Raw genomic sequence first — 23,965 nt, forward strand, 5'->3', positions numbered from 1 at the left:
CCCCCCAACCAAAAAAAACAAAAAAAAACAACCAAAAAACCCCCACAAAACCCACTTTGGGAGTATTTACCATGAAGGCAACACTTATATGCTTCACTCCAAGGTATGACAGAAGGTCACTATGCCACTACTATGCCACAGTATGCCACTAAAGAAACAATGCTAGCAACAACAGCAAAACAAAACAAAATCATAGTTTTTCTGACCTTTGTGACTTGAGTATATGTGTCTGTGTTTCTTTTTTTCCTCACGAGAGTCTTTGTCTTGGTAGCTGATCTTCTTTGCCTGAGTACCTCATAATCAGCAGATCTCTTACTTCTTTTCCCACATGTTATTTCAACATTATCAATTTCACAAGTTACATTATAATTTCCGCACAGACCTTGAAGAACTGTTGAATCATTAATAATTGAGATAAAGTTCTCCTTGATTTGTGTGTTGTTCGGAGAGCAAGAGTTTGAGTAGTAATATATGTCAGACATTAGCTTTGTGTTATTCGCAGGACGTCCACCTAAGAGAAAAAAAAGAGGGGAAAAAAGAGGAAAAAAGAAATCACGATTCTTAGATTATAGAAGTAAAAACCTTTGAAATACATTGCGAAAGACGTTTGGTGGAAGACATTCAACAGAAAACAAAAAGCTGAAATACTTAAGACATAGGTAAAGACAAGATAGACTTTGGTGAACAAATATTTTTTAGACTGTGTTGAAGATAAACACTTAGTATGATAAAAGAAAAGAGAGGAAAGGAAAAGGAAAGAGGGTTAATCTAGATTGGGCACATGAGAGAATGCACTGCAGCATAACAGATGCAGAGAACCTTCAACGGTTTGAGTTGATTAGAAATACACCAACAAAATGTGAGCCATCGAAGTGAAACCAACATTTTACAATTGCTGGCCATAGGGCAATTTAAAATAAAGTTCATATTTTTCAGCTCAACACCTTTTATGTCCGTTTAAAAACACATTCCAGTGTGTCTAAAACAGCACCTGGACATGGATGGCTGATGCCTCTATAAATAAATCATTGATGGTCAGGTCATTCCAGTGTGGATTTTACTCTTAAAAAGTTGATCAAAGGAACAAAAAAAGGAACTTTGTAGTTTCCAAGGACAATCAAGCTTTGGAAGTCACCAAACTTTGGTGGCCATTTTCTTGCTATGTTTACCTCTGACACCAGCCACCCCCTCTTCAATCACAAAAATATATATCGACTTCTACTCAAGATTGGTGGGTATATTTTCATATAAAGTAAGACAAATTAACAAGCTATAAGATGATACCAAGAACTCCATATGCCAAAAAAATGACAAGCACCTGATTCCACCACCTTGCAACACAAATGGTGTTTCAATAAAATAAATATTCAGTACTTGGAAAAAGCAGGATGAAAGACAGCAGAGACAACAGAAAGAAAACAAGTAGCCTATATACATTAAACAAATTCTATCCTCCAAGCACCCACAACTGAAGAAACTCAGAAAGTTACATAAAAATGGGAAGACATGAAAACACAAAATACATACGTTGACAAACTTCTGTCTTGATCACTCTTGGATTCCATTCTCCATCTTTATTGTCACAGACAAAGTATCCTTGATCCTGCCCCGCCACAACTGGGTATGCATAGCCTTTCCGACACTGTAAGGTGCATACCTGCCTGTCAACTATAACGTCACAAGATACCGAACCATATGTAGGAGTTTGTATGGCCGCACACTCTTTCTCTGAAAAGAAACAAAAGTAGAAGTTTGAGTTAAAGAAGTATTGAGGAGCAATTTACTCTAAAAGTAGACCTATATCTAATCTTGTATCTGTTAGAAACTGAGTGGGAACAAAATTTACTATTACACAATTGATAACACCTAAAAGAACCAAGCCAAAATATTTTTCAACGAAAATGTATTATAAAATAGGGAAACATATTCCAAAGTCTGGTGAAATTTCATTTATACAACTTTACTGAGGGGTGAGTTATTCATTAGAGTAATTATAGGCTACATATCTCATATGGTATTAGTTTTTGTCGAGATAACAAGAAATAACAACTGATAACAACGGATAACAACAAATAACTTCTGTCAACAAATAACAAATGATAACAACAAAATAACAACAAATATCAACACAAACGTCTTAATTTAGTTGCATTTACTTGGTAGTCTTACATCAGTATTTATCTTTGCCGAGATAGCAACAAATACAACAGATAACAACAAATAACAACTAATGATAACAACAAATAACATCTGGTAAAAACTGATAACAACAAATAACAACTGGTAACAACAACAACAACAAAAAATATCAACACCAATGACCTATTTTTTTTTCTTCTGATAAATTGTTACTTTCGATTTTACTTTCGATTTGAACGTAAACAAAAAAAGGGACGCAACTCCCCGGTCATCACTAAAGAATAGTAGTCTACTTCCAGTAGATGCTTGGAGTAGTGCACGGTAGGGGCCTGGTTGACCACATCATGAATAAATTGATTTTTGAGGCTAGAATCACAGTATTTTTGTGTTATCAGTTGTTATTTGTTGTTATCTCGCCAAAGATAAACACCTTATCTCATAAAATCAGAAAGCGGGAGGCAGTTCCAGTCCTGGGGAACTGAAATGCCTTCAATACACATAAGCCTACAGGATTTAGGGGGGGTTTCCTTCCTAATTTGAGAAGATAATGCACCTAATTCTATGTTAAGAATGAAAAAAAAAACTGACCCAAGTTTTAAGCTTCAATGGACCAAGTACTGATGTATTAGAGGAAATACAGTTCCTGTAATAACAAAAGTACTGGTATGCCAAAAAAACAGTAAGCAAATAAAATTTCAAAAACGAGAGTAATGAGTTTCATCTGAAATTATCCTTCAAGAGACTCAATGTCACTACTCACCTTTACAAAACGGTTTCACATTTCCATAAAACCAATAGCCCGTATTATTTGCGCGGCGCTGACAAGTAATGTCGAAGCCTCCTTGTATAGGGTTTCCGTCAGAACAGCTGAGGTCACAAGAGGCCCCATACACATGACCATTGGGGCAGGAAAACTCCATAAGGCCAGCTTGGCTGTCATCAATGTCTTCATTTAAAGGATCTGGGCAGAGGATTTCTAGAAAGAGATACAGAGAGAAACCAGCATCATTTTGAGGGCACAGGATTTCTAGAAAGAGATACAGAGAGAAACCAGCATCATTTTGAGGGTTCAAAATCATGTGTCTGGCTTTGTTGTGCGCCTACATATAAACTTATTTATGCTTCTGGGATGCTGAGGAAGAGAAGCCTATGACTGATTCTCTCCAATGTTTCAAATATATAACTTCAAAATGACTACTACTGTTCGGCAACATTGATAGTTTTCAACTTCCCAACCCGTACCAAATACCAGACTTAAGTTTTCCTCCTCCCCCCCCCTCCCCCCACCCCCAATTTTTTTTAAAAATTGCATTATGTAACACCATTTTTTTTTTAAACTGTCAACCCTGAAATTAAATTTGTCCATGCTATGACTGCTGCCCTGTGGGACTGCCACACATCAAGTATGATGTGTACACTGGACATATGCTCTATCGAGAAAGGTCCTATAATTCCAAAAACTCATGAAACTTGTCAAACAAAAACAAGTCGTTCCCTTACAGTTAACCTAGGAAATGCTGCTCCAATTAAATATTTTATCAAAATTTATGACTATTCTCTCACTGGCTACCCAATCACTCATCCCAGTCAATGGCCATGCACTTTCTGTTGCCATTCCCCCAGCTATAAGATTTTACTTTTTGAACCGCAAGGGGCAAAATATGTAAGTTATCCAAGTTGTCTTTATTTAATTCGTTTATGCAACAGACAATGGAATTAAATGTTACATTATATCATAACTGTTCCACTCCCTCTAAGAAACAATTAAAGGGCTTAATTAAGCAGTAAGTAGAGAGGAGTCCAGTCATAGAAGATGACTTAATTACTGGAATAACAATAGCAACATTTATCAAGAGTGTCTGTAGATGAAAAGTAAATTTCTGACACACCCATCAACATAAAAAAGTTTTAGAGGAAGTAGGTAGTTTCAACTTTGCTTATCAGGGATCATGAAAATAATTATTTACTTTATGACCTGGAAGGCAAACAAAAAAGTTAAATTGGCTGACAACTGTGTAGGTACTGAGCTTGGAATTTATTAGCTTAAACTATAGGTAAGGGTAACTTTTTATAAGAAAAAAGCCTGAAAAAAACATTCTTTATGGAGCACTTTCGGTTTTGGGGCGATTTCAGGTGCTTTATTTGTTCATTTTTTGTGTATTTTTCCCTTAAAAGACCTTTGAGGGCAAGGACCTCCTTTGCGATACTAATCCCAGGAGAAAAAATTGAACTCGAAAAGATATTTTCCGTACATGGGAATCAAAATCATATAATATAGATTGTAAAGAACATAGAGCTTACTGCTGAGAGGGAATTGTGCTAAACAAATGTGACCCTCGCAGTCAAAATCAGTCATATGAAGGAAATTTCAAAATATAGTTAACACAATTTCCAAAAACTATCACCATTTCATTACAATTTGGTAAAAAATGAAGCAAATAAGACAATATTTGACAAAAATATAGAACTTTTAAGTATGCAATGAGCGGAAACACGAAAAGGAGAAAACGGGCTCCGAAGTTGAGCAACATGTTTCCATAGCAACGGGGGTCTTAGAATTGAGATAGAGACTTGAAATACGGCAGTTATCTTGGCTATGCCACTACAAGGTAACACACAGAAGTAGAAAACTATTCGTTTACAGAAAAAATAAGCTTATGGACAAACCAACATTTTAACGAGAATGGTCTTCACGTCAAATGCAACAACAGGTTAGCATTGTAGGCCCTACTAGGTACCAGAAACTAAATTTTTAATAGCTGTATGTCAAATTTATCTGTTCCATATGAAAGGCATGTGTCTCCTGTGAATTTTGGAACCATACGTTAACCTCTCAGTCAAATTTTAAGAAAATGGCAGCTGTTTTAATTTAATATCGAATATTGCTAAAATCACTAACTGGCGGCAACCCCATGTTTGACAGATAATAAAAGAGTACCAAGTGCACCAAACATCTCTACATTAACAGAGTACAATCACTACAACATAAAAAAGGAGCCAAATTTTTTTCATGACTGTGAGATCATAACATTTCAGTATTTTATTGCCTCAAACACCATGATCTGTCGTTATTTCAATAAAAGAGAGTTGTCTCGGCCGGTGTCGCACCAGCCCTCGCGGCGAGCGAGTCGGCTCAATACTGTAGTGTACTGAGTTTTCCCGGTAGTTTCGCCAGAGAGTAAGAGTCTCTGGTTTCGCAGAAGGATTCATGTCAAAATATAATTCGAAGCCGATCACTTTATTTTAATAGAAAAAAAAATTATTTCTATTGATTCCTTTTTTAGCCGGTATTTTACACATTTCGTGTTTAAAATGATCTTTGAAAACTTAAACACTTTTTTTTCAAGGTTTTCTATCCAAACGCCAAAGACCAAAAACAATTACCACGGGAAACCAGGATCAAAGCTGTATATAGTTCTCCGCCAATGAAAAGACGGTATTTAATCATCAATCTTTCTGCAAAGCATTCGAATGCATGGGTGTAAATTTTGAACCGGCTGACCTCGCATTCCGACCGCGAGGGGCTTCCCTTTCTATGGCGATTCTCCAGCTCCAAATACTCGGATATACAAACAACTTACACTATTGTAATGAAGAATATCTGAACTTTTTCAAAGTGTTCAGCATTTTGTGTTTTATAATAAAAGAGCAAAGAAACAGAGATCTGAATTACCCCCATTTTACCAAAAGTATGCGCTCGGAAGGCAGTGAGACGGCTTACGTGCCGTGCTTATGCTACCTAATTATACGTTTGCATGAACACACAAGAGCACACACACATACACAAACACACACAAACACACAAACCCACACACACATACACACACACACACACACGCACACACACACACATACATACACACGCATACAAACACACCAACACACATACACACTCACACATGCACATAGAACGCCTCGTTGTCTTCTTGGTAAGAAGTCCGCTTTGAGAGATCTAGAGGAAGGTTAATCAATCTTTTAAAAGCACTAAAACACAATAAAAACGAATTTTTTAAGTCAATCCAAATGTAAAACTGAAAGATCAGCAGACGATAACAGCTAGTAGGGCACGCCCACAAAGTCAGCTGTTTACGTAAACCAGCTTGGAGTGAGCTAGAAGTTAACGCTTTTACTCCGTTTTACCAATCAGTTGCCTACATTTCAGACTATTCATGTTCGAAAAGGGCTCAAAATCTAAAAATAGTTGCGAACGAAGAACGTTGATGCAAAGGTGGTCATGAGGTAATGGTGGTCATGAATTAATGGTTCTCACAGCTACACACTAGCAAATGTCCAAATTCCTTTATCTCTTCACCCAAGCTCACAACAAACCACACACACCTCCAAAATAAATCATAATAAAATATTTATAGTCGATTATAGTTGTTTATTTTTTTATCTTAAATGAAGCAGAAGACATCAAACTTTCAATATATAAAAAAAAAAAATTTTTTTTATGGAAAGTCATTTTTTTGCCTTTCGAGCCTCGTTGCTGATAACGGCACACTGCGTCTTACGACTGATATAAGATACTAATGTTTTTTACTGTTTGTGAAAGCATCTTGTCCTTTTTTCAAGATTATAAAAAAAAGTTGGGTTTTTTTTAAATATCGGATGCTATGATCCAAATGCACAAACTTTGTGGAATGTATGTAAATAACTGTTAATTTTTCAATATTTTTCAGTTCTTTATTCATTTATGGTTATTTTGATGTATCATTTTGACTAGGACCAAACATAGTTTTTCAGTTTAACCAAAGATGACTAATTTTTTTTTCAAATGTTATCCTCATCCAAACAAAACTGTGTTGCATAATCGCCTGTTACAGGAACCAAAGTTGAAAAATACACAAATAAACATTACAGGTGTATTCTATAAATAATAATGAAAATTTCGGTGTATAATAGGTTGATATTTATTTGAATTTGTGGCCCCAAAGACCTTTGAACTGCGCACTCATCATCGTCTAATTTCGCCGTCCCGAGAAAAATGTATCCAAAAGCCCAATATAATAAGTAGCGAATGAGTTAATGAATAGTGCAAAAGCTACTCACGATTAACAGTAACAGCAAATGTGCATGTTCCAACGTTTCCTGAGGTGTCTTTTGTTGTGACAGAGACATTTGTGAGTCCGATATCAAAGCGAGAGCCTGGGGCAGGATCTCCTACAACTACCACTGCTTCATTTGAGTTGTCTGCAGCTTGTGGCAAAGTATAGTGCACGTAGGTGTCTGTGTTCAGAGCTTCAGCATATCTCATTATTCCTGGGCAACCACTGGTAAAAGAGGGTGGCTCAACATCTGCCATTGGAGATGACACAACATTGAAAAAATTTTTTAAACTGGTTTGGAGCAGCAGGGTCTCTTTAGGCACACTGAGAGTGGATAGAGAAGCTTATTAGTGTCCTCCATGTCAGATAGAAAATATGATATTAGATAAAACAAGATAAGATTTAATAAACTTATTAATCATCTTTGGAAAGAAATCGACATTGGTAGATACAATATTATTCATTCTTTTTCGACACACATCGAAGTCATCTGCACTACAAAGAATGGTCCAAACAAAGATGATATTTACTGACAGTTTTAAGGTCAATGGAACTATTACCCCTAGTGGATGTTCATTGAAACTCCAATATCCCATTTCAAAAGAAAGCCTACAGAGCCCAAGCATATCTTTTTCAGGAAATCAACCCGGAAAAGAAAAGGCATACAAATACAAGTTCACTAGAAAGTAAACTGTGTTTTATGTAACTATTCTCTACTTCTCTCAACAATTTTATCAAGTGTTTAGACATGAGAACTTCCCATCAATGCTCCTACCTGTGCAGTTCCCAGGCTGTGTCCACTGTAAAGTGACTTGGCAAGAGACGGACACCGGTTTATTGGCCTGATATCCAGAGTCACACCTAAGGGTGCATATGTCCTCGTATTCATCTCCATTCGGGCAATCGAAATTACCTCTGTCAACACTTGGAGTTTGACCACAACGGCCTCCTTTGAAAAACAATAAGGTGGACTTGTAAGTGGAAGCCTGTTTGTTTGAGAATGACAGAACAGATTCCTGTTTCCAAAAGAATGAAGAAGTCTTGGTTTCTGTTGTATTTTACAAAAGATTACCCTTTTGTTTCCTTTTAATCCAGTTTAAACATATGAAAAACACTTGCTATACAGATTTCAAAAATACCAAAATACCATTTCTGGACTTACAAGCCCACTGTATATCTAAATTGCTCGCAATTTGCATGATCTCTACTAAAGGTTCTTGAGACACTTAATGTCCATTATCCATACTTCTTACAAATTGTGAACTGACAGTTATCAAACTGTAACCGACATTCAAATAAATTCTAAATACGGCCATGAAAGACCTTCCTGTAGCTTTCAAACAAATATTAGCGTTTAGCCTGGCCATCTTTGGACTAAAAGCTGAAGTATTTAGTCTTAAGTTATAAATGTAGGAAGGAAGACCTACAGTTTTGTAGTCCTATGGCCCAGAGTGCATGCCTGGTAGTGCAGTAACTTTACCCTACAGTGAATCAAACGTATGCCTGGGCATCAAGTAGGGACAGGTAGATCTAGCAATTGGCAAAAAGAAACTCAAGAGCACAGAAGGCACAGCAGGGGACCAGGGCCCAAAGGGTGAAAGTGGAACCTGCAAAAACTTCTGGAGTACCAAAGTAGAACATCAACACAAACTAAGAGCAAATTTTACCTTGGGGCAGGTCCAAACGAAAACCAAAACCCGCTCCTAATCAAAAGGAAAATCCATATCTTGAGAAAGCAATAACAATAAGACTTCCACCTGGGGCTCACTTTTGCAAAATGGTTGAGCATCACTCCATGTCCTGGAGTCCAGACAGGTGCGCTGTGCCACCCCTGACAACTGGAACCCCTGAGAGCAGGAAATGGAGCAGTCGGAACCTACGGCCGAACCGTGGGAGCAGCTCACACTGCCAAAGTCAGGTGCCGGTAGGACATCACAGTACTTCACTGGGGAGGGGATGAGAACCAGTTCAAACGTTATTTTAGTTTGTTTCATTAAGAGGAAGCTGAGGCGCTAATTTAATGGGGAAGGCCTCTATGAACCTTTTAAGGGATTAACATCATAAACTGTCATTTTTCATATAAATGTAGGCCTATACATGATAAGGTAAGACTTCTATGTTTGGGGTTTTCAACAGTATTACACCTAGGTCAAGACAAAAGTATACAAGTATCAAATAAGATGAGTAGCAGTGGAATTTTTTGTAAAAAGGTGGTTAAACAGAAATATGCTTCAGCAACTCCTGTTCAATTGTTGACTACCGTCATCATGAGCGACAACGCAAAAAGAGTTAGGCATTCTACTTTAGAACAACACAGTTTCAGGAAAGTGCTGATAGGTTCCACAGAAGCATGACTGTATCATCTTTTAACATACATTTTTAAAAAAGTGGTTTTAGTGATGTTTTGGCATGGTAGAATTTCACATGAAATATATTATGATAAGCGTTTACATTCAAAATTGTATTTTGCTTCTTGAAAAACACAGAAAGGATAAAAAAAAGTATCATTGCTAACAGCAGAAAAAAGCAAAGGAACCATTATTACTGTCACTTTAAAAAAAACAGATTATTAAATGGGCATTTTTTTGTATGGTACAAGTGACTTCATTCTCCCTTCAACCATTTAAAATTTTGATTTCGAACCATCCCGCAAAAGCAGAGCGTATACAAACGAGTCATCCTCCAGCGGCTGATTGGCTTGCCAGTTCAGGTTTCAAATTTTTTTTTTTAATGACAGTGAAATGATAACCCAAGTTCAAAAACCGGGTGTCACTCAAGGACAACAGCATGTTTGTAAAGTTGTCCAAATTGGTATATAATATGGTGAATAAAACGATGTAGAAGCAACCTCTGAATTATTGTATCTTATGTAAACCTGACACTACCATTGTAACCTAAATTTTAATTATGTCTGTAAAAATAGTATTTTCCTTCTTTTTTTCTTCTATTTCTGCCAATTTTATACTGCAATGTTTGTAACTGTCACCATGTGTTTTGTCACCAAGTTATTATGTACCCGCTGAAATTGTTAAGAATACGTTTCTCTGATAAACATAATTATAAACATTTATAGTAGCCCATGTGGTGAATGGTAGATCCACTGATTCACAGTGGCTCACAATACAAAACACAGGTTGGTAGTCCTTCGTAGCCGAAGATGACGATGAATTCTGCAGCTCATCTGTGGACGTGCATGTGGCTGTGCAATCCGATCCTGAATGAACAATGTCTGTTGCAGTGGGGACACTGGAATGTCGTGGTTGTGGTGGTTGGCTTATGTCTCTTCTCTCTTCTGATAGTCAGCTTCTCCCTGTAGTTTGTATCGCTGTTTCTGCTGGCAATACGGACAGCCCTGTGCCAAAACACATACTACAAACACAAAATAGGTGCTGAGCTTTAAGACTTGGTCTTCTTGCGTCAACCTACCCTTAACAGTTACAGGTGTGGTGCAAGTATACACGTTGCCAGAGGAATCAGTGGAGGAAAATGTCACGATAGTGTCGCCCACGGGAAACTCATCCCCCGACTGATGATCACTGCTGACCACGACAGTCTCCCTAGAGTTGTCAGAGGCCACAGGTACTGTCCAGGTGACCTGCTTTGGCTGTTTCTTTGGCTCAGAGTACAAAGAGATGACAGCCGGGCAAGTAAAATCTGGAGGGTCAACATCTGAAAGAAAACGGATTTATCACAATTAATGCCAGCTGGCCATAATATATATATAATTACATCGGAATAGGATTGCACCCACCCCCCCCCCCCCCCATGCAACCAACCTTTACATATGGCCTTTTCCAACACAGAGTGGGGGGGCTCTCGTGGCCTAGAGGTTAAGGTGTTGGCCTCTCATTCAAAGGTCCCGGGTTCGAATCCGGGTAGTGACCGAAAAATTTTCTTCTCTAAAATTGTCTCCTTTCACCTCCTTTCTTGCTCTCTAGCAATGTTCTGTTGTCTGCTTTCATTTCCACTTTCTGCCCCCACCCCCTCACCTCCTTTGCCCCCTCCTCTGGGCTCCTTACTCTTTCTGCAGCCTTTCTACTGTTACTCCTTGGCTCCTCCTTACTGCTGTCTTTCTGCCACACCCCTGATCTTCTGGTAGGAAAGATCTACACCTAGCCTTCTCGGACAAGGGCGTAATATCTCGGAGGGCCCTTGTGCAAGTTGCGCACGTTAAAGATCCCTTGGTGGTCTAAAATCGATAAGAGTAGGCTTCGGCCGCCACCCGGGCAAAATTCAAAATTTCCTACCAACTGAAAATATTAGGTGTGTCCCGTGCGCTCATATGACCTATGCAGTTGCGAGCGCCGTAAAACACTTTACAAAAACAAAAAACAACACAGAGTTAAGAACCACACACCTTTTTGGGGGAAGGGGAAGCAAAACCACAGGGATTGGGAAAAGTTTATGTGAGAAAGTTTTGCAATGTAAATCATAAACACTTTGCATACGTTATTGTCACAACTATTGACCCAGTCAAGTAATGACATTTTGAAAAAGTGCGTTTTTTACGAAAGTGAATAACCCTACTTTTATGGATAAACTCACTAGCTTAAATTAGGTTTTTTTAAACCTTTTTTCAAACAAATACCATTACAAAGTTGGAGTTGCACAAATTGCACACAATGTAGATCTAAAGCTTTTTTAGTAGACACATTTTTTAGAACAATTTAAAGAATATATGACAAAGCTTTTTAAGACATACACTAAAGAACTGAGAAAAGGGCTTTTCAAAAGCTTAAGATATATTGAGTAACTTTTGATTTTAAAATATTGAATTGTTTGAGTCATTTTTAGTGACTAGATTATTTCTGATGTTAGCATTTCTGATCATGGTCAAATTTTGAGCATTCTTTCCTAATCAGTCTCAGAACATATTTACAGAAAGAGCAAAATCCATCCAAATATAAAATAATAGCTTTCAGGTGATTAAAAAACCCTCGCTCCTATTTTTCACTTTTACTATTTTAAGCCAAATTACCCAAACAACTGGGAGACATTGAAGAGGAATAGAGCCACTTCAAAGTATGTGTGGAGAAAGCATTTAAAGAAGAGTGCGGCACCAGGAAAACAGGAGGGCAGAAAAGGAAAATAACTATATGGAGGAACGACCAAGTAAAGGAAGTCATCCAACTGAAGAAAAAGGCATTCAAAATGTGGCAGAAATCAAAGACAGAGGAAGATTACATCCTATATGGAAATGAAAGCCGCCAAACAACAAAGATAGTAAAAGAAGCTAAGAATAGATCCTGGACAATATATATGGAAAACAGCTGGCAACAAAATGTAAGGAAGACACTCCAGAGAGTTTTACAAGAGCATTAAAAGCATGAGGATGCAAGAAGAACCATTCAACTCCACTGAAATAATCAACGATGAGAACAGAAATCCTATTTTTAGGAAGCCAAAGATTAAAGAAAGATGAAAACGCTATTTCCAGGAGCTGCTGAATCCTACAGGAGAAACAACACCAAAAGAAACTACTCCAGAACCATCACTACTGTTCAGTGAAACCCAACATGTTATAAAGAAAAGCCAAACAAAAAAAGCGCCAGGCATCGATAACATCAAAGCAGAAAAGATCAAGCTATGCGGCCATATCGGTGAACTCTTGCCATGGTGAATATTCAACCTGGCCTGGGCGACAAAAACAACACCCGATGACGGGCAACGAGCTGTCATTGTACCCATTTGGAAAAGGAACCCACAGAGGAATATCCATTCTCGGCCATGTGGGGAAAATGTTTTCCAAGATACCGGAAATGAGAATGAGACCATTTGTAGAGACTCAACTCAATGAATCACAGTTTGGCTTCAGAAAAAGCAGGGGCTGTACTGATGCTATTTTCGCATTCAGACAGTTGTGTGAGACTGCCACAGCACATGACAAAGACCTCAATATTGTCTTCATGGATCAGGAAAAGGCGTTCAAGCGGGTAGATAGATGTCAACTTTGGGAAGTCTTAGGGGAATATGGTGTAAGAGGACAATTGCTGGAGAATATCATGGCACTTAATAAAAACAGCCTGTGTGCTGTAAGATCAACAGAAGGACTATCGGAATGGTTCCCCATCAGGTCTGGGGTGAGACAAGGGTGTGTTCTCTCTCCGCTTCTCTTCATCCCTTACAGGGATAAGATCACGAAAGCAGCAAATGACAACATCACTGAACTGAACAAGCTTCATTTGCTGATGACCAGAGTATATTAAATACAGATGAAGAGAAATTACAAAAACACACCACAAAACTAAATGAGGAATGTACACACCTGAACATGAAAATCTCCATCTCAAAAACAGAAGTTATGAAGGTCAGCAGAAACCCAGGGAAACTCAATATTCTTATAGATGGAACACAACTCCAACAAATAGAGGATTTAAATATATAGGAAGCATCTTCACACAAGACGAGTGTATGGACACAGAAATAGAAACAAGAACTATGAAGGCAAATGCAGTGACCTACCAGCTAGATCTAGCACCCCTGCTCATTAACATACCAGTGCCAAACATGGTCTCTAAACAAGGCACAAGAAAGAAAAATCAATGCATGTGAAATGATGTGTCTCTGCAAAACCATCAATGCCACCAAAAGAGATTGCATAAGAAACGAAACCATACGTCAACAAACTGGAATATCACCAGTTATAAAATCTATACAGTGTCAAAGAGTCAAATGGTTTGGACATCTAATCAGAATGCCCTAGAAACAACTAGCAGCTAGAGCTTACAACACCCAAGAATCCGGCTTCAAATCAAGAGGAAGACCAAGAAAGACCTGGCTGGATGGGGTTAAACAAGTCCGGGAAAAGCATATATCTGTCACAGAGGCTACAAACCTAGCACAAGACCAAAACTTGCACCTCCCCTCAACATCCTAAGGATACCAGAGGAAGGAAAAAGTAAAAGTAAGTAAGTACTATTTTAAGAGTCTAGGATAGTGCTCATAAGCAAAAAAAACAACAACAACAACAACAAAATAGTGGGCATGGGCTTCATACCTTTACATCTGCCAGGAGAAGTCCACGTCTTGTCAGACTTACACTCCACATCTGCATTACCTTCTACAACATAGCCAGAGTCACAGCTCAAAGGGCATTTGGACCCTGTAGATGTTTTATCACAAGGCTCAAACTTTCCATGATCAACTGATGGCGGTGACGGACAGACAATTTCTGAAAAGAAAAACAAAGTAGCCTAAGTAATGAGTGAACGAGGCATACCCTCATAAAAACATGAAATTTACACAAAGCTCAGAAGAAAGGACATTCAAAAATTGAAGTGCTTTACATTAAAGTTGTAATAGGGCCTATAATTGTTTTGCTGATTGAAATTACATGGATGTGGCCAAATGCAAACTGCCATGGCATGCTGCATCTCTGCGACATCAATTTCAGAACTGGATCGGGACTGTTTAATGCTTGATTTTTAGATGCACAGATCGAGGCCCTGCATCAATCTCCCAACTCACTTTGTAAATTTTTACTTTCACTCCCGGACACACATGCACTGCTTCGGGGGTCAAACTGCAGTATTGTTAGCTGCAGATCACTCATAAAGCCACTAAAACTGGCGCAAATCAATTACTTTCAAGAAAATTTCAAACCAAACTGTAAAATATTAAAATACGGGTCAAAACAGGGGGGCAGGCCCTCCTGAAACCCCCGACTGGTCCAAAGGGCGCAAATTACTATGCACTTAGGCATGGTGTGACATAGCTCGATTAAGAACAATCAACCATTTCAAAAATTGTTGACTTGTGACGGAAATTATGTTGATATTCGTGTTCGGCGCATCAATATTTAGTAGAAAATGGACAACTGGTAGCTAAGTGTGAGATGGGAGGGGAAAGAAAAAGAATAATGAAGACTTAAACTCTTAAAATCCATAAGCCTATTACCTATAGGGTAAATTCAGTTTGAAAAAGGTAAATGACAGCATTTTTGGGATAAAAATATTGATTTTGAGCAAGAGCACGCATTACCCCCCCCCCCCCAACATATTCAGAAAAGAATCATTAAGAATGAAGACTTGATCTGTGAGGATACAGGTGAGCAGATGATTATAAATTAAATGAGGTTAAACCAGAAAAAAAAATTCAACATCTAGTCAAAAGGCAAGCCAAAGGGTTAATCAACTACCTTAATTCATACACCATAACTAAAATAATGAACCCACCTTTGCACTCAGGTCTAGTCTGGTCTGACCAGTGCTGATTGTCCTGACATTCAGAACTAGATGGTCCAGTAAGCTGATAACCAGAGTTACAAGAGTAGGTGCAGATACTCCCAAGGACATTATTGTTTGAGCAGGATACTTGTCCATTGGAGAGCCCATGGGTCATGTAAGTTGAGCACTTCTTTACTGGAGACAAAAAAACAAGGACACAATTTATATGCATAGACGTTTCGTCAGAACAAGCCTAACATGCCCTTTGTTTGTGAACAATTCATGCACGCATGAGTATAAAATATTAAGCAATGACAATGACATAATGATGAGCGATCAAAATAGCCTAATTAGAGAAAAACTGTTCAATACTTACATGATACCCCCCCCCTCCATAAACACACACACACACACACACACACACACACACACACACACACACACACACACACACACACACACACACACACAACACAGAAAGAGAGGGGGGAAGAAAGTAGAAAGAGAGACAGAGACAGATAGAGCGAGAGAGACAGACAGACAGAGAGACAGAGAGAGACAGACTGACAGACAGAGAGAGAGAGAGAGAGAGAGAGAGAGAGAGAGAGAGAGAGAGAGAGAGAGTAGATTCATAAACTAATCATTAGAAATTCAAATAGTGTTTAGTTAGAATGTGTATACAAATATTTTAAGACATTGCTGGTTGAAAAAGAAATTAGTTCAGGCAAAGATAGTACAAGACAAGATGGGCCACTCAGCCTAAAAAGTGTCCGCAGGAAGTATGCTCTTTGCTTCAGATGGCGCTGCAGTCTGTTTTGAAGCTCTCTTTCGTTTTTCCAGAAGAAGAATAGGAATAGCACCTCCTTGCGTGCGCAGATCGACTGCTGTTCATCAGCAGTTCGGGTACGTTCAGTGCGGAGTTTTAGGTTTTAAAAAATTTTAATGACCTCTCGCCCTTCATTCTAAAGTCAAATTAAAGGAAGAAAACCATCTCCTTTTCCTCCGGAAGAGGTTTTTTGTCAGCGTAACCATTTTTAAAAAGCGTTCTTCCGAAATTTATCCCAAAACTTGCTAGTTTCACTTTGATTTTTTAAAACTCAAGTAGGGTAACTCTGTTCGCAAAGAGTGCGCTTTTGTGAAGAGGGCGCCACCAAATTTTGAGGACACTTTTTTAATTGGCTCAAAGAGAGAAGTGGCCCATCTTGTCTTGTACTATCTTTGGTTCAGGTCAAAGGCATAAAATTGAAAAATTAAAAACAATTCCATTCCTACGAAAATATTTTACTGCAGTACAAGTAGGCTACTATGTAAACTTTCATTATAAATTATATATAGATTCTAGGCCCTATTGAATCTAGATCTAGATTATTCGTCTGAATAACTGTTAACTCCTTTTTCAAAGAGTGCCAACTTTGAACACAATTTGAAACCCGATTTCAATACAGTACAAGATAATTGCCATGGACTCTCCCAAACACCTTGGCCAAGTTGGAATCTCTGAACCTGCACAAGTGAGTAACATCAACGGCAGTCTTGCAAATCACAATGAATGTCCATAATAGATCTATGCGAGTACCGTTCCGCTGTTACCATCTAAAGTTTGTTTTTAAAATGTTGTCCGCTGCAGTAGTAATGTTGTGCTCACGAACTTGAACTTTAATTGGTGCATAAATAGCACACAAGGCATTACTGAGTGCAAGCCTCTATACGAAACTCACCAATGACTCGAAATACTTCGCTGCAGTGACTGGATGAACCTTTTCTGTCAGTGGCTTGGTATGTCACCGTGTGCGTGCCTTCTCCAACCCAAGAGTTTGGGTAAGGTCCACCAGTCTGGGATGTACTGTTGGAACATCAAACATAACACAGGTTTTTGACAAGAAAAAAACAGGCTTAGGCCTACTTTTCAGGCATAAAAATGGTACATATATACGTTTAACTCCCCTATCAACAATATTTAGTTACTAATTAATAGACGGGGCCTCCGAGCTTAACGTCCATCTTCGAAATGGCCGAGCCAAATGGGAAATGCGTGTAAAGTGCTTTTCCCGAGGACACAACGTCGGACCGACATTATTCGATCGTAACCAATACGTTTATATTGTTTTGCAAGTCTTATTCAACAGTAAGCGCCTCGGAACCTATGTCCATCTGCCCTTGGTGACTTAATTTCAGGCTGACGACATTTCAAGCATGCTGTGACACCAAGTTCAGTAGCAAAATCTGGATAAAGAGTTCAAATTTACCTGTAACAACAACGAAATGTTATATCATTCATAACAGGTCACATTAACATCTGATTAAGTCTCATTTAACCTTGTCTCAACATAAATGTTGGAGACCCATTGATGGGAAAACATGTAGTCTTGAATTTTTATAATATTATTTTACAAGCTATTAGGCTATTACATGTATCTGAAAGCTTTACGTAAAAAAAACCCACCCCAAAAACCTCTATTCCTTTATTCAGACGTCTAGAGATAAACCTGTTTGGTGTTTCACTCTCTGTTGTGAAAACAGCAGAAAGATGGTGAAAAAAAAATTTAAGAGGCGCGAGCTCGGACGAGAGTTTTGTGTTTTAAAGGCCTAAATTGTTTCCCTTGGAATGAAACCTGTCTTTACGTAAATAAACGAGGTTTCTACTTTTCTAATGACTACAAAACAATAAGCATGTTAATATTATTTGAGTGGACTTTCTTGTTTGTTTTGTCTGTCTTTGCTGAAGTTCAATGCCTGATGAGAGACTGAAGAGGCCATCTTGAAGATGGGGAACTTTTTTTAAAAGAAAAGACACCTACATAAATGACGGAATTCCAGTAGGGAGCCTGCATTTAATTTGCAGTAATATTTGTAATAATCAGTGAATGACAAAAGTCATCATTTCAGTCAAGCTAAGGACTTATCATCAAAATGGACTCGCATAGTCAGTCATGGAGTTATTTAGCTCGCGGGGCACATAGTATAGTTTTAAACTAGGCCAATGATAGAAAATGATGTCAAGATATTTATTGTACATCATAAGGATATCCTTCAGCACTGCCCGCGCTGCGCCACCCTTCGCACACAGACGTGGAAGAATGTGGCTCCCCTTGAGAGAAAGCTCTATGGCAGTCTGTCAGGGTTGAAGCGAACTACACAGTTTGTGCGCGACATCGGACTGACTGTCTAGCTGCTGTCATCGAGAACGAGGAAGAAGACGAAGTACATCATAAGGAAATATATAAAATTCCCCATTTCTTACCACTAATTAAAGAATGTCTCACTTGGAGCTATGATGGTCTACAATGTGGACCACACTGATTCAAAATTCATCCCCTTGGGACATTAACACAGACTAAGTAGTTTAACAAGTTCTCGTTTAATAAGTTTTCCACCTGCGTAGTCTTATAATTATCGAAAATTAATAGCATAGATCTATTACCGGTACATGTAGGCCTACATATTATTTCTGGTCTTTCTGATAACTTTACTGAATTAAAGGGGAGTTGAACTCTTACCCGTACAATACAAAACGTGATACATCAAAACTCCTTAACCTTGAATTTTTGAAGACTACGTCCGGAAAGAATTTAACAGAAAAGAAGAAAAAAAAACAGCTCTCAAGAAAGGGGTTGAAAAACATTTGAAACTGTATTCAGGACAAACCAATAAGTTGGTGAATTTGGTATGCTAGTGGGACGCTGGGCACTGTGCAACAGAGAGTAAAATCATGCTAAAGCAAGCGTACAAGATAAAAACTTGGGATTGTTTGAATAGAGTTCTTACCCAATTGTGCCGTCTTCTGGATCATGAGCTGTTGCAGGACTCCACGACACGAACTGGGGAAAATAGGCAATCATTAGAAAGTAAATAAAGGTACTAATATATGATTATGTCTTTCAAAAGAACTGGAAGTTTGCTGTTATGTTACAAGTAGTACCAACTTTATTTTAATTCAATGACATATTACACACAGCCGTCAAGCACAATCCAGATAATAATTCAATCAGCCTTCTGCGACCATTCTCCTTATCTCTGTACATTGTATACACAAAGATATTAATTTTTGTTAATTAAAATGCTTGAACACCGTCTCAGTGGCTTCCATAGAACTTTTGAATCCTTGCAAACGGCCTCACACGCACACACATACAAACACCAGGCGCTGTTCGTCCATAGAGCACGGTCGTGCAGTGCCGCCCAAAATGTTTTAATGTTCTATGACGTAAACCACCGACAATAATACAATAAAAGACGCCAGAAACAAACACTAGCCTAATATTATATCAAAACAAGGCCCTCGCTGGTGCCGTAGCTGTCATTTCTATTCTATTGCGCCGTAAAACACACTATGCCATGCCTAAGTTCATGCGCTGTATCTAATTATAACAGGATAGCCAACGGTGGAAACCTGACCTTTTAATCGCTCTTTGGGATAACCCAAGCGATGACGACACTTGTAGAGAGTTTGGCGATACATTAATATTATTAATAAGACGTCACATCTCAAATGTGCTCCTGCCGAATAGCGCCGAAACATAGTCCACAGTAGGCAATCTAAAAATAAACGCCATAGACTGTGCACTATTCCATGCCAAAATTATGTGGGCCCCGGAGCAATACAGCGGAGTGCTCAAGTGAATTGTGATTGGTTCATTGTCTGGTCGCTATTTTAAGTGACTCTGTGACCGTGAACCTGAGGGAGTGGGAAGGGGGGGGGGGAGGGGTAAACGGACAGTATAGTATAGTACATGTACAATCTTTGCAGGCCTGACTCTTCTTCATTATATTACATTCAGTTGAACTTTTTTGTCTTTTTTCTCTTGGTTCAGCTGATGTGTCATCCTTTCGAGATCAAAGCAACTATAATAGCTTAAAACATGTCACCACTCAGCAATTTAGAAGAAAAAAATTTTGGGGGGGTCTCTCAGTGACCAGTTTCTTAGGCAGAGACCACTGTAATTGAAACAGCAGATCCAACAGAATAAAACACAATCGTTGAAAATCATTGATTGCACTAACAAATTCAAATATCAATCACTTAGACTAGAGGAATAGCCAAAAAATGTAACCAAAAACTCATGTTACTTACAATATCAGTCCTGCCTTTAGCCAACGTGTAGTCGGGAATAACCGGGCAAGTGATTGTTGGTCTTCTGTTTGGTCCTAATAAAGACGGGAATTTTTTTTTTAATGAAATTATTTGTATGCCAAGGATCGAGCGCCGTGAGGCTTCCTACTCCTAGGCAATGCAAAATCAGGACACTTAATAATTAATAAGCAATTAATAAGCAATTAATAAGCAACAGCTACGAAATTGGATCTCAACATTAATTAGGGTCAGATAAAATAAGAATCAACTAGATCTACCAAAGGAATAAGTAGGGCCTATTATACGATAACAGCAAACTTCTTCAAAGTATTGTTATTCTTTTGTCGGTGTTGCCCGGATATTTTTTTCCCTTTATCTTCTCAGGGGTAATTAGGCATATCTGCCAATAATTTGATACGGCATCTAAAGAAGAGACAATAAATGAGCAAAACGATGTCAACAACTGCATGTAGATCATCATCATCATCACCAAAAACACCCCAGAAATACCACCACAAACAACAACAACAACAACAACAACAACAACAACAACAACAACAACAACAACAACAACAGCAGTAACAACACCTACAACAACAACAACAACAACTACAACAACAAGAAACAGCAGCAACAACAATAACAACAACAACAACGACAATAACAATGATAATAATAATATGTACCAATAACAACAGCAGCATCAACAAATGACACAAATCTTCTTTACAATTTACAGAGCATAAAAATATTATACTACTTACTTCCACAACTGAAACAGCACCAGCGGCATCTTCTCCACCACCAGCCAGAGCAGTGCCATCTGCAAGGGCTCCACCAACCCCAACCCCAGCCCCCGCCCCAGCCCCAGCCACCGCCCCAGCCCCAGCGCTTTCGTCTATGTAGCGCGGTGGGTTGGGTGTCCCTTTTCCCTCTCGTCTCCTTCTCGTCCATGAGGTCTGATCAGTACGAAATAAAAAAGAGGATCAAAGATTGATTGACAAAGCAGCCAGAGGGCGCAGTTAATTGGAAGTGAGAAGAAAAGGAAGATATGTGTTTGGAGTGTTTGAATGGGTCTTCAAGAAAAAAGAAGAGTGCACGTGTGTGTGTGTGTGTGTGTGTGTGTGTGTGTGTGTGTGTGTGTGTGTGTGTTGTGTGTGTGTGTGTGTGTGTGTGTGCGTGCGCGCGCGTGTTGTGTGTGTGCGTGCGCACGCAAGAGCGTGTCTGTTTTAACTCGGTCCACAGAAACAGAGGCAGTCTTATACTGAGAAGATAAAGGCACCGATGTACGAAGTAGTTTAGCTTGAAAATCAAAAATTATTTGATATCTGATTTGAAATAATAATTGTAAAAAAAAGACGAGCATTTCCAAAGAAAGGGTCAATGAAAGGAATCTTAACTAACAAATAAGCTTCATTAAATTTATTTTAGGATTACACTGCAGTACTAAAGGCCTGTCGTCACTCAACGGCAGACTTCACAAAATCATCATACTGAATGGTACATTTTGAAAAATACGCCCACAAAAAAGGCACCGATATTGGAATTTTTAGAAGCATAACATTTACCATTACTTCCTTGGCTCACCTCTTTTATTTGCCGATTGCCTACACATTTTCTCTCTCGTTTAAAGAATTTAATGCAATTTTGACACAAAGTTGGTCTGGGCCTAAGTTTTAAAAAGACAACTAAATGGACAGTGGTATAAAACCAAAAATCTTATCTTTCAGAGGATGCCAAAGAGGTTATAGGCCTACAGTAGAGCACACCTATGACGAACACTCTTGTAAAGAACTGACGGAAATAAAGAACAAATTTCTTTGCCCCGTTTTTTTCCTCTCTTTGTGTCATTAATTTATATTTTGACGCATCTAGCAAACATACGATAACGAGCTGACAGCTGTAACGAACCAATCATTTTCTCATCCAACAAGTCTTTTTCCTTCTTATCTACGACTGAAGTAACGAACCAGCCCATCTCTATTAGTTGACCTAACCAAGAGTTGCCCAACAGCCTACCGATACAGATTTTCCGTATTAACATGTTCCTCAAAGTACGGAAGTACGGAAACTAAGCTTACGAAAAAAGTACGGATTTTCGTCGAAGCGTCGATAATAGGATATCCGCCGTTCGCCGACCAACAGAATCGTTCGATTTTTTAAATTATACAAATTATATTTTTAAAAACTACGATGGAACCGGAAGTGATTTTCTTTCCTTACTGTTTACATCCGGGCAGTAGGCCTGGTCCACAGAATTCTACACTTTAAGTGTAGAATTCTGTGGCCTGGTCATTATTCGTTTATTAAAAAAAACAACAACAAATAAATAGGCCTAAATAGTTTTCTAAAAGTCCGAATAACTAAATACATGAATCGCTTTCGGGGGAAAAGGCGGGGGGGGGGGGGGGGGGGCGGATAAAATTGGGAGTAAAGAAGCTGTCGATGGACGTGAGAAATTGGAGTTACATGGATTAATGAAAGAGTAGGCCCACTGAAACTTACTAATAAGTAGGGAAAAGTAGATCTACTGAAAATTAGCACCGGAGTTGGACTACGTGAGAAAAAGTATGTTTGTGTGTGTTGACTGAAATAAAGTACTACTGATATAAAGAACTATTTTCATTGCCCGGGCATGTTCTTTATATCAGTGTTTCACTGTATACAGTTTTTGTAATATTATAGTTCGTGGCAGTGACGTCACCCACGAAAAGGAACGAGAGATGCATGTGCCCACCCTGAGACGTTTGCCCTTAATATTCAATAATATAAAGGGCAAGACATGCACAGTCCAACAGACGGGTGAGTACTTTTCGAGACAATGTGGAGACGTCTCGGTGGTCTCAGGAAGAAACCTACAAGTGGGAAACAGGGTGAGGGCTCGGATTGTTCATGTAAAAGGGGGCGCGCCAGCCATGCCAATCAGCACGGGCAAGAAGGCCCCCATATCTGACACGTGTGACGTCCCTGTCGACAGCCCAAGTATTATAATACAACCTCTTTGGAGGAAATCCAAAAATACGCATGGGGGAGGGGGGCATAATAAATAAATACAGTCCAGTCCATTTATAACAGCTTCTGTTATTCTTCTTTTTTTTTCAAAACTCCCACGGTGGCCCGCGTCTCCCCACTCTCCCCTACAGGAATTTGGATATAACAGTGATAAATCAAATCCCCGTTTTTTTCTCTCTATAAGTGTTAGTAATATGAACCTGGCTATAACAGGGTTCAATTTGCGCAGACTGATATAACAGTAATCTTGCAGCGCATGAATTTTCTTTCGATCAGTCAAATTATACAAATTTGTCTCAACCAAGACATTTGGCCTGTTTGTATGATCGCTTGCCTAAACACAAACTTTCAAACACATGTCCTCCATATAGTGTTGGGGCAATGAGTCTACATAACAAGAGGGGCCACTTCTCTCTTTGAGCCAATTAAAAAAGTGTCCTCAAAATTCGGTGGCGCCCTCTTCGCAAAAGCGCACCTTTTGCGAACATAGAGTTATCCTACTTGAGTTTAAAAAATCAAAGTGAAACTAG

At 38.7% G+C, this 23,965-nt stretch overlaps 1 protein-coding gene across 1 annotated transcript in view; it reads right to left on the reverse strand.

Annotated features, from left to right (window-relative positions):
* Window positions 1-23,965, reverse strand: part of LOC101848937 (sushi, von Willebrand factor type A, EGF and pentraxin domain-containing protein 1) — a gene marked incomplete at its 5' end in the record, with an annotated part of 78,313 nt that overhangs the window by 47,224 nt on the left and 7,124 nt on the right. Inside the window, 13 exon segments of the mRNA XM_005112775.2 lie at window positions 207-511; window positions 1,528-1,728; window positions 2,900-3,115; window positions 7,192-7,437; window positions 7,963-8,136; window positions 8,956-9,132; window positions 10,614-10,856; window positions 14,185-14,358; window positions 15,362-15,547; window positions 17,071-17,195; window positions 19,118-19,170; window positions 20,424-20,497; window positions 21,188-21,382. Coding sequence (XP_005112832.2) covers window positions 207-511; window positions 1,528-1,728; window positions 2,900-3,115; window positions 7,192-7,437; window positions 7,963-8,136; window positions 8,956-9,132; window positions 10,614-10,856; window positions 14,185-14,358; window positions 15,362-15,547; window positions 17,071-17,195; window positions 19,118-19,170; window positions 20,424-20,497; window positions 21,188-21,382 — 2,369 coding nt within the window.

The sequence above is a fragment of the Aplysia californica genome, unplaced genomic scaffold, assembly GCF_000002075.1.
Source record: "Aplysia californica isolate F4 #8 unplaced genomic scaffold, AplCal3.0 scaffold01402, whole genome shotgun sequence".
Taxonomy (NCBI): domain Eukaryota; kingdom Metazoa; phylum Mollusca; class Gastropoda; order Aplysiida; family Aplysiidae; genus Aplysia; species Aplysia californica.